Genomic DNA, 11,712 nt, shown 5'->3' with positions numbered 1-11,712 from the left:
TTTAAAACAGGCACACACTCAAAACGCAGGCTCACCTCTTACAATTATTATGATCTGAAATCTGCATGTATTCTGGAGTTTGTTGACATTTCTGAGGAGCAAGTGAGAAATGATAGCCTTTGCACCCCACATGATTCCTTCTGAGGCAGACTGAGATGTTTGGAGGAGCAAACTCTATTCCAGTAGAAAATTGGCGACAAGTTAGAAAAGTCAACGGGGTGACGGCGGTGCTACACGGTACTATCAAGCACAGCCGAATATACGTGTGCTCTTCCACCGCAACTCCTTGTCTAATACGTTGCAATTCCGGTCTGAAATGGACCGCTCCGTACCGGAGTTTTTTTTTTTGTCCCGACAGCATTTATTTTGGTTATATAAAAAAATATATATAGAAAAAAACATAAATATATATATAGATTTTTTTTATAATCAAGCACGGGGGAGAACAAACTCCACACAGGCGGGAGCCAAGATTCATACACAGGATTTTAAAACTTGAGACAAATGTGCTGTATGCAATGCGATAGGAGAACATTTGATCCAGCCAGTTGGATCTTTGCTTCATTGTAATGACAATTTTATCTTCACTGACGTTGACATAACACACTCCACTTCACACAACTCAAACACTCAGAAGCAGTAGACAAAAGATAGAAAACAGGAGTGTTCCATTGTAGAACATAACAAAAGCATCCTTCCCACATTATGGAAAACTCCACTGATGCCCCTCCCATAAGCCCCCTTCCTCATCCCTCTCTCTTAGTTCAGCCATGTTTGACTATCTTGCTCTTCTTACTTGCACACCTCCTTCCCACTACATCTATTCTTTACCCCACTTTCTCATTTCCAACTTCCACCAGTCCTTATATACACAATGCATGCATGCATGTGCTAGCCAGTGGCACACACACACCAGAGGCTCACCCTGCCTTGGCCCTCCCCTCTCAACACACACTACCATCGCAGTTACCTTGTCAAAAGTGATCGATCCGGCCCAAAAAGTGCACGTCCCGCTCTGTATGCCTGCATGTGCAGCCAGTGCTCCATTCTCTCCATCCACCCTTCCTCTGTCAATCTGGCCACAAACCCCTCTTTCCTCCCTTTATCCCGAGGTAAGATACTTACTTTTCAGATAAAGCATATTATGATAAATCGGCTGAACTCTGTGCATGCGTGTGTGTTTATGTGTGGGTGTGTGACTGTCTCACACACACACACACACTATAATCACACAGTGGCGACACAAACATACAAATATGCCGTGGACAGTGTGTGTATCGAACATCATGATGTCAGAGGTAACAGCTGGGAAAGTGTGGGAAAGGTTGGTGTGAGCCTGATTTGGTCTTTTAGGATTGTGATGCTATTTGATTTAACTGACTCAAATGAAATCCTTGTAAATGAAGATATAAACTTCCATAACACGTTAAATTCTGTCATCAGGTAAAAAGGCAAGTAAATGTATTGTAAGAATGTTTTTCTTTTGGTTCAATTTTAAAACTTTTTTTTGTTTGATGTTCAACTTGCATTCTAAATGACAACTCTCTTTCTCTTTCTCTCTCTCTCTGTCTCTCTTCAATTTACTGAGAAAGACCCATCTGCTAATGAAATTGCATGAGAGAAATAGTAGAACATATGGGCAAATGTTCGACAAAGTGGAAGGGACGATGAGGTCAACCAGGGAATAAAAGAGTTTGGAGAAAATGAAAAATAAATGAAAATACAATGGCCTACATGGTTACCTCTGGGACGTGTATGCGTGCCTATTGGAAAATGGGATGTTTATGAAATACTGTGTGCACGCGTGTGTGTGTGTGTGTGTGTGTGTGTGTGAGTACAGATTAGATGTACTAAGCCTCTTACGTGCATGGTGTCTGTCCTTAATTTGTTTGGGCTCCGGGTCCTAGTGCGTCCAAACTACTCCCAAAGTCAGACACTGGGCAGTGTAATTTGCTACACAAACAAATTCACCCTGTCAAAATAACTTAAATTCATAAACAAGTTTAAAAGTTTTAATTTAGACAAAGTGGGAGAGCGAAAGACAATAGAGTATGAAGGTGTTTTTATAATGCCTTAAATAATGCAACTATTCTAATATTAATTTGATTTGAATGCAGGTATGAACCTTCCGAGAAATTGCTGATTCCTACTTTTGTAACAACAACAACAAGAACAACAACAACAACAACAACAACTACACTAACAACAAGAACAACAACAACATCATATAATGATTATTATCATTATTTTTTATCTGTGTACACACGTTGACAGAAAAACAGACAGAAAGTGAAGGCATGCAATGTTTTGGTAAAAATTGATCGAATTTAGCTGTTCACTGCAAAAGCGCGTGCACACTCCAGTTGCGCGCGCACGGAAGCACCGGCCTCGCAGGCCCCATTTCTATTTTTATTAAATCCATTTGATTCATTCTACGAATCGACCTGTTAGTTCATTCAACAATAACAATACAACAACGGCGGTAGCAGCAGGTAGAGTACTAAATAGCACCCACGCGCACGCGCAGCCACCCCCCCCCCCCCCCCACACACACACACACACGCACAGTCACGCAGTCACAGGCCTGTACGAATTACGAAACACTCACCTCATTGAGTAGATGAAGACATTTCACTTCAGATTTTGAACCATTGAAACACGCTGGTGAAATTCTGCCTGTGGCTCTGTGTGTGTCTTTATATCTCCGCTTTGGCTTTACAGAGCTAGATAAACCCCTTATACACTTTGGGCCGCAGCTACATTGTGCGCTTGTCTTTCATGTCTATGTGTGTGTGTGTGTGACTGTGGATTTTAAACTATAAGAAAGCCGATTCAATTAACAAGCAATGAGAATCGGCTTTGGACTTCGTGAAATTGTCTCGGCGCATTCGGAACCTGAGAGAACGTATAGTGACAAACGGAAACCTAAAGAAGAAAAAAAAGTGTAAACATTGACAATATACAAAAAAGATTTGAGTTGATAAAACGCCACCACTTGTAGTTTTGCAACGAATTTCACGAATAATTCTACCAATCGTTTCTTGTTTTCTTGATTAAGTTCCAGCTGTTTTTCTCTGCATCTGCGCACAATCTCTGTTTATGAAACAAATAACGGACCAAACAAATTGTGTTACATGCTGGAGCCGTCGTTTGTAATTGTAATATAGTGGTAGAACCTCTACGGTGAAATGTTTCACTTAACTTTATTGCGTGAGCGCGTTGTGGTTCCGGTGACTTTATTTGCGCCCGTTAAATTACAATTGTTATTATTATTATTATTATTATTATTATTATTATTATTATTATTATTATTATTATTATTATTATTATTATTATTATTATTATTATTATTATTGTGTGTCACGGGCTGGTGGTACCCTGCATGTTGGGATTTAAAACGGATTTAATTGCAAAACAAGCGCTCTTTCGTGCTGCCTTTAATCCGACCATTGCTCTCTTCCACACTCAGTCAGTCATTTCCATATACAATTACGAATACATGGTCGTTAAAGTCTATACAGCACAATATATTTATCTTTTTTCTATGCATAATCTTCCATCATTTTTGTCTGTGATTTCCCCATGAACCAATCCCGATTTGCGACCAAAAATGATGAAATGAAAATGAAAAACAATGATTACACAACAACCACTTTATATGCGGCGGCAAACTTGTTAAAGTTTGAAGAATTAATTGGTTAGTTTGTTAACCGTTTGTATCGATTGATGTGAATCAGTGGACAACATCAGCAAACGCCGTCTCAAATATATTTGAATTTGTTCAGAAACAATATGCCTGTATGCTATTTATAATATGTATTCAATCGAATTAAAAAGTCATTATTAATCTTTTTTTCTAAACAGTTTGTTCATTCTTAATAAGGGCAAGAGTGTGAAAATAATAATACAAATATAGGAAGGAAAATTAAAGGTGGACGTGCGAGACAGAGAGAGAGAGAGAGAGACAGAGAGAGAGAGAGAGAGAGAGAGAGAAAGAGAGAGAGAGAGAGAGAGAGGGAGAGAGAGAGGCAAGAGGGAGGGCTGTCTACTTAGGCAAGTTCTAATTAGCCAACCACTTCTTCTCTCGCCTCACTTTGTCCACTCTGCTGCCAAACGCATCTTCTCCAGCCGCCAGCTGAAGCGAGCTAGGGACCACCCGGACCCTACTCAATTGGTCATCATTCATTTGGAACTTCATTTTCGGCAAAAATCGAGCTGGAGACGTGCGCACTGCTGTTACGCATGACGGGGACTGCATAAAAAGACATCTTAGGGTCGTATACAATTACTCTGTAGCGTTCTGTTATAGCGTGTGGCTCGCTTTTGGGTTTTGTTTTGCACCTAAAATATTCAAACGGGTTATACGCGCACGGATCTTAGCTGCTAAATTTGCAGGTGTCACGCAACAGGTGTATTGCACACTCCTGCATTGTGAGCATCCCGTTAAAGGACACCGTAAAATAGACTGGAAATTCGTGGAAGAGAATCAGGAGAGAGAGAGAGAGAGAGAGAGAGAGAGAGAGAGAGAGAGAGAGAGAGAGAGAGAGAGAGAGAGAGAGAGAGAGAGAGAGAGAGAGAGAGAGAGAGAGAGAGAGAGAGAGAGAGAGAGAGAGAGAGAGAGAGAGAGAGAGAGAGAGAGAGAGACCCCGTGGAGACAAACGAAGACCGTGTCGTGTTGTGAGAGAAGAGGAACAAGTGAGTGAGGGAGTGAGGGAGTGTTTTAAAGCCCACAGGAGGCATGATGTCCTACATTAAGCAACCCCATTACGCCGTGAACGGGTTAACTCTGTCCGGCCCGGGCATGGATCTGCTACACACCACCGCCGTTGGATACCCCAGTGAGTATTAATTGATGATCCTTAAATGGTGTCTTAAGTTTATTATTTTCCGTTGATTAAAAAAAATTAAATGCGTGGAAATAGATCGGAATCAGTGAGAAAAACGCGTGCAATTCTTTACTGTGATCGTGCAATCATAGAAACATGTGTCAGTGTTCACTTGACCTATCAATTTAGCAGATTATAGAGTCAAAAAACAATGCAAAAAGTGTGTGAATAGGAAGACCGTTTGTTCTCACACGGACTTAACATTCAAACAAACTGCAATCTGTTGCATAACCTATATTTGATAAGAGACCCTCTTTGTATTTGGTTTTGTGCTAATCATGCTTTGCAACATCTGTCATCTGTGATGAAGAGATGACAGAAGGGAGGTTGGTAGCCAAGGTTGGCCCTTAATGTACCAGTCTGAAAATTAATGTGATGACTTGTGCGAATGTTTTCGCTTTGTTTACTTCTGCACGTTTTATTCGTTTGAAAAAAGTCAGTAAAGTGAGTATCTATTAGAAACGAATAAGAACATCAGAAAATAACTAGAGACATTATTATTATTATTATTATTATTATTATTATTATTATTATTATTATTATTATTATTATTATTATTATTATTATTATTATTATTATTATTAAAGACTGATGTAAGAACAATAAAAATGATTCAAATACGGCTGTTCTAATTTTCCTTTTGATTGTGTTGATTTCCACGCAGGTACTCCACGGAAACAACGTCGTGAGCGCACCACCTTTACGCGCGCACAGCTGGACATCCTGGAGGCTCTGTTTGCCAAAACGCGCTATCCAGACATCTTCATGAGGGAGGAGGTGGCCCTCAAGATCAACTTGCCCGAGTCCAGAGTACAGGTAAAGATGTCACATTATTAGGGACACTTATTGAACTGGCTACAGTTTTTTTTATTTTTTATTAGTAGCTTTTTTTATTTCTATTGAACCACTGGCTTCTCAACCAGGGCTCATCAACGTGGTGCCCGCACATACCACACGGTAGCCCTTTAAGGACCATATGACTTAAAAAAAAAAAAAGTCAGCGGTTATGAGACAGGAATGTTGTATGATCATTTTAAGATGTTAACTGGCAGAGAATTATACAAAAACAGTTTTCTAATTATTGTGAGAAATATGCTAATGGTCTTCATATGGATTAATAATAATAATAATAATAATAATAATATTTGAGCACATTTGTTATTTCAAAACCGTGTCCCATACAGGTACCTTCTCACTAATCAGTACCAGAGGTAGCTCTCAGTTTGGTGGTGGTTGGTGTCCCCAACTGGGCAAAAACTCACAAAAGAATATTAAAAAGTAGAGTAAATTGAAAAAAAAAAAACAAATTAAAATCGATCAACACGGTACAAATCCCGGACAGACAGGTCGCATATAATATCACTTTTTGACTTTGACTTTGATATTGGTAAGCCACCTGATGTATCATTTCCACTCTACTGCATAAAAAAAGGGGGAGGAATCTTATAGCTTGGAATATTAGTCATTCCTTAATACAGATGAAAATCACAATAACAGAACAAACAAAACACTGGCAAAACTCACATTTTGTCAACCGGTGGTCTTTGGCCCTCTAGTGGTCCATGCTGGTATTGCAGGTGGTCCGCGTAATCAGAAATATATATATATATATATATATATATATAAATTGATTGATTGACTTGATTTATTTTCCAGCTAATTTCATGAATCATTTACCCATCCAAATTATGTCAAATGTAGCTGAGATTCCCAAAAAAGACATACAGATGCAAATTAATAGCCAGTATAAGTCTATCCTCCTTCCGTGCGAAATAAAATAAAGCAGTGGTCCCCGAGTTGCTTCTTGGTTATAATAGTGGACTCTTGGATAAAACCAGTTGAAAACCCTTAAAGTAACAGATTGTTCAGAAGAAAGGTGTACAAAACAATATTAAAAATGATATTTCTCTTTCACTTTTTTTAATTATCAAGATTTCACATGGATTTTGACACTGACATCAAAATGAAATGTTATGTGATCTTGCTTATCATCCAGGTATGGTTCAAGAACCGCCGTGCCAAGTGCCGCCAACAGCAGCAGCAGAGTACAGGCCAATCCAAACCGCGGCCTCCTAAAAAGAAGGCCTCCCCAATTCGGGAGGCCAACGCTGAGGCCAGTGCCAACCCGGCCAACGGTCCCTACAGCCCGCCGCCGCCTCCTCCGGGCACCGCCATCGCCCCCAGTTCCAGCTCTGCTAGCGCTACAGTGTCCATATGGAGTCCCGCCTCCATCTCTCCGCTGCCAGACCCCCTGTCCGCCTCCAGCACCCCCTGCATGCAGCGTACCAGCGCCTACCCCATGACCTATACCCAGGCCCCGGCCTACAGCCAGAGCTACGCTGGCTCCTCCTCCTACTTCACTGGCCTGGACTGTAGTTCCTACTTGTCACCCATGCACCCGCAGCTGTCGGGCACAGGAGGTGCCCTGAGCCCTATCACCGCCTCCTCCATGGGCGGGCCCCTCAGCCAGTCGCCTGCCTCGCTCTCTTCCCAAGGCTACACGGCCGCTTCGCTTGGCTTCGGAGCGGTCGACTGTCTAGATTACAAGGACCAAGCTGCCTGGAAGCTCAATTTCAACACCACAGACTGTCTGGACTACAAAGACCAGAACTCCTGGAAGTTCCAGGTCTTGTAAATAGCATCAAGCAAGAGCTTGGGAAGCGAGGGGATATGGGAAGAAATGTACAGTCAGTCAGAGTTGGATTAATGATTAAATCACTGTTGTTGATTGTACAAATTAAGCAAACAAACGGGCCTGGAATAATTTCTCTTTTTTTTCTGTTGATGATGGGCTCAATTATAAACTATTGAATATTAACAATAATGATCATAATGACTAATAATAATAATAGAGAAGAAAGTGATACTGGTCCATCCAAATGGCATAGGTTTTTGATAATATTTGCTAAGTCAGGTCAAAATTTAAAAATAACACTAACACCACGAATTATTGAAGCAATCAGCTGTCATGTCAAGCACATAAAAAAAGACATGTTCAAGGAAAGTGTAGTTATAATAGAAATATAATCTTTAAATAATTCGATTTTTATACGACAATATTTTGGGTTAAACTGACTTTTCAACATGTGATCTGTAAAAGACACATTATGTGCTGATTTATTTCATACCACCTAACCGCCTCAATGGCCAAACTGTTTTGAGCAAAATGAATGACAAATTAACATAGTGAGTTCTTTATGTTTTCCTTCAAGATGTGTCTTGTTGTATTTACTGACATTCACTTCTCCAAATAAGACTGCTTTCCATCATTTGAAGCATTGAACCCACCAGATGAGCTTCCCCAATGGGAACCTTTGAGAAGTGCAGATCAAAAGGCCATCCAAGCTGATGATTCCCCAGAAGCCTTGTTTGATATTGACCCTCTTCAGCCCGCGTGTGATCCAAGTCAAGAGGATGGATCGAGTCCCCTGAAGTGACTGCAGTACAAACTTGTTGCCTTTGAGCATGCTTGGGGTGAATGGCTCATGCATTGTTAGTTTAATAGGATCAAGTCTTGGGCAACAATGGCCCCATTGTGGCAATTGGCACTCAACAAAAAGCCCCCCTCCTGCTCCTTTTCACGAGAGGTTGGCAGAATTTAAGCAGTTCTGTTAAATGACTGTATTGTTTGACTTTTTTTTTTTCCGAGACATCTGATGAGCAAAAAGACTGCACCAGGGAACGGGGAAGAAAGTGCCAATGCACCTGCCCCCCCTTAGCACAGAGAGTTAGTTGTCTCTCAAAATGTCCATCCAACATGTAAAAAAATGTGATGGGTATCAATATATGTATTTCATGTATCTTATTTTGTATTAGACTTCAATATTGCTGTTTCTTGAAACATTTGTGGAGTTGTCAAAGTAAAAGTAAAGATTGTTGTCATTTGTTTTTGAAGTTGATATTATCAGTATAACTTACTGTGATCAACATCAATGATATTATTTCTTTAGCTGGCACGGCCATTACTTAAATACTTTTTTTTTTTGTACATACTCAATCCTGGTAATACAACCACGTCTCATATATGCACTCCAAGCAATGCATCTCTCGCGCTTAAATCTTAGTAAAATGCCAACTTTTTTCTTTTATTTTTCCTTTCGATATTTTTCTGCTTTTTGTCCAACTCAGGGTTTTGTCTGATAAAAGTAGCAGTAATAGGAACAATGCTGGTAATGCTTCTTAATCTTAATTTACTCTACATATGTCTTTTGCATCATTATATCATTTCTGCTTTATTTTTCTGATATGAATGATTGTTCTTCTTTTGTATATTTCATTTGTCTCCTGTGTTTGTTTGACCAGTCAGCACCAGTATCCTGCTAGATAGCTTTAATGTTTCAAAGACATTAAACAACCTTGTGTAAATTTGGGGTCTGCTGGGGTTCTTCTTACAGCATGCTGCTGCTGCTGAAGCCTGATGAGATCATCAACGAAGACCTCCATGTCTGTGTGTCGTATCTTTAAGAACCTGAACTTTGCAACCAAAGGTGCAAGGTTTGAATCCTGCTGTGACCAAACAGGGTATATGCCCTTTAAAAATGCTGGAATGAAAATAGGACCGACCCAGGAAGTTGGGTTAGTTTGAAGGACGAATGGGCGGATGGACAAACAGATGGATGGACGAACAGAAGGATAGATGGACGGACAGACGGACGGACGGACGGACGGACGGACGGACGGACGGATGGATGGATGGATGGATGGATGGATCCATCCATAGATAGATAGATAGATAGATAGATAGATAGATAGATAGATAGATAGATAGATAGATAGATAGATAGATAGATAGATAGATAGATAGATAGATAGATAGATAGATAGATAGATAGATAGATAGATAGATAGATAGATAGATAGATAGATAGATAGATAGATAGATAGATAGATAGATGCTAAGGGTCCTGTAATCCCCCAGCAGCAGCATATGGACAGGGGAGTGCAGAAACACAGATACACTCTGGACTTAGAAATATGATTCATTTCTTTCCGAGCTCTAATCCTCTCGAAACAAGCTGGCGGCCAGTCTGCTCTGAAGGCACACTGTAATCATGCCCTGGGCTGAAAGCGCTGACCAGCCTCTCTATCATCCCCCATGACCCCCCCCCCCCATTTTCACCCACCAGTCCAATTTCATCTTAATCGATTCCTAATCCCGATGCCGCCAAACGTACACGCGCCAAGCATGAGGCTAAGCGCTCGTCCATATACATACATGTTACACACATGGCAACAAATTCACACATGCACAAATCATTTAGTTGAAAAATTAAAAACATGTATAATCTTACAAAGACACATATGGTAAAATTCTATTTAAATTATAGATGGACCCAAAACTCACGCAAAAGTACGAAGGTAAGATTTTGCTTTGTGGAATCAGGACACAATGTGATTTTGAAGTGCGTTGCGAAGCAAAATCAAAAGCATAAGTCATGAAAGAAGATTTGTAATCGTGCAGTAATGCTGCTAAATCACACCTACAGCAGTGTAAGTCGGTTTGAATGATCTGCAGCTAGCAGTGCTAACAGGATCAGCATTACTCTATGAATGGATCAACCAGCGACTGTCACATACACTTCTGATGAGGGCTTTGCTGCAGATTACAATTTTAACACCTTGTTAATATCACTAATAGTAAAAATCAGTGTTTAGCATTTAGACTAATATGCCCCCAAACCAGTTGGATTATAACACTGATTGACCTCTGTACATACATACATGGGCACTCACAAAAGTTATAGTATTTTGTTGCTGCCCATTGTGCATCTGTATAATTTTTCTTGATTTTGTCAGATGTCTTTTGAGCCACAAAACCAAAGTGTAAACATGTCCTGTCTGCTTGACACCCTCTTTTATTTCCATTCACGCTCAGGCCACATTGGTTTCCTTCAGTCCGGTCATGCCATGCACCTCTCGCGGTGTGCCCCTTCTGCGCCACCTCTCCTTGCAGTTTGTTATTCTTGCTGATCTAATTTAGAGAATGTCCCAAATCCTCTTAGTGTCCTGCGCCCTCAGCGCAACGCTAAGTGAATTAGACAGGATTACTGTCTACCTCTTCCTTCCTTCTCTTGCAATTTCTTGTCACCAGACTGTCACTCATCAATTCATCACTCTATGACCAACTTTCTCCGGACAAGTCTCATTTAACCAGCAGGATAAGATTGCATCAGTTTTATAATGATATTGGTCCCATAGAATGAATGCTTGTCCAGCTTGATACCTTGTGGAACAGTAATGAATATGAGACCGATATTCAGAAATCCGGCATTTATTTGATCATATTTACATCTAGATGTGTTGAACAACTCAATACAGAGCACCTTTAGTTTGAATCCACCCACTTTTCACGTGACCAAAAGTATTGGAACATGTGACTGATGGGTGATTCTATAATAATAATATAATATATGTTTAGTAAACATGAAGACCTGAGAGCTGTTGACGGGAGTAAAGCAATTTTTTTTTGGACTCCTTTCAAAGCATCGTAAATGTCCACATGTTTAAAGTATCAAAACATAAATATTCATAAAACAGGATAGATTTATTTGACAAAATGTGCAGTTGAAAATAATGTACCACCTGGTTTATGATCCTCCATGTCACTGCCAAGTCTGTTTTTTTAGACCTTATAAAACTTTTTTTTTCATCATGTTTTGTTTTGCTCACGTAGTGCATGCAGGTCAGTTCTTTTCATTCTGATAAAATCTAGCTTGCAGCATAGCTGTTCTGAAAGGGAAACTATTTTGTGCCGAGACTATTTTGTGCCTATTGTGCCTAGGTATCAATATATTGATATATATATTATAGTGATGTACAACTGTAT

At 40.0% G+C, this 11,712-nt stretch overlaps 1 protein-coding gene across 1 annotated transcript; it reads left to right on the top strand.

Annotated features, from left to right (window-relative positions):
• The first annotated feature begins 4,494 nt into the window (after positions 1-4,494).
• On the top strand, positions 4,495-8,550 carry LOC133155672 (homeobox protein otx5-like). Its single transcript, XM_061281168.1, has 3 exons — positions 4,495-4,838; positions 5,551-5,702; positions 6,883-8,550. Exons 1-3 carry the CDS (start codon positions 4,739-4,741, stop codon positions 7,519-7,521), a joined length of 891 nt encoding a protein of 296 aa, XP_061137152.1. The 5' UTR covers positions 4,495-4,738; the 3' UTR covers positions 7,522-8,550.
• The last annotated feature ends 3,162 nt before the right edge of the window (positions 8,551-11,712 follow it).

Source organism: Syngnathus typhle, linkage group LG6 (assembly GCF_033458585.1).
Source record: "Syngnathus typhle isolate RoL2023-S1 ecotype Sweden linkage group LG6, RoL_Styp_1.0, whole genome shotgun sequence".
Taxonomy (NCBI): domain Eukaryota; kingdom Metazoa; phylum Chordata; class Actinopteri; order Syngnathiformes; family Syngnathidae; genus Syngnathus; species Syngnathus typhle.
This window is presented reverse-complemented; position numbering and strand designations above follow the sequence as displayed.

Bases quoted from the DNA above. Each gene is read 5' to 3' on its own strand.
- LOC133155672 (XM_061281168.1), top strand. From the start codon at position 4,739: ATGATGTCCTACATTAAGCAACCCCATTACGCCGTGAACGGGTTAACT. The intron at 4,839-5,550 runs GTGAGTATTAAT...ATTTCCACGCAG, and splicing joins CACCGCCGTTGGATACCCCA to GTACTCCACGGAAACAACGT. The intron at 5,703-6,882 runs GTAAAGATGTCA...CTTATCATCCAG, and splicing joins TGCCCGAGTCCAGAGTACAG to GTATGGTTCAAGAACCGCCG.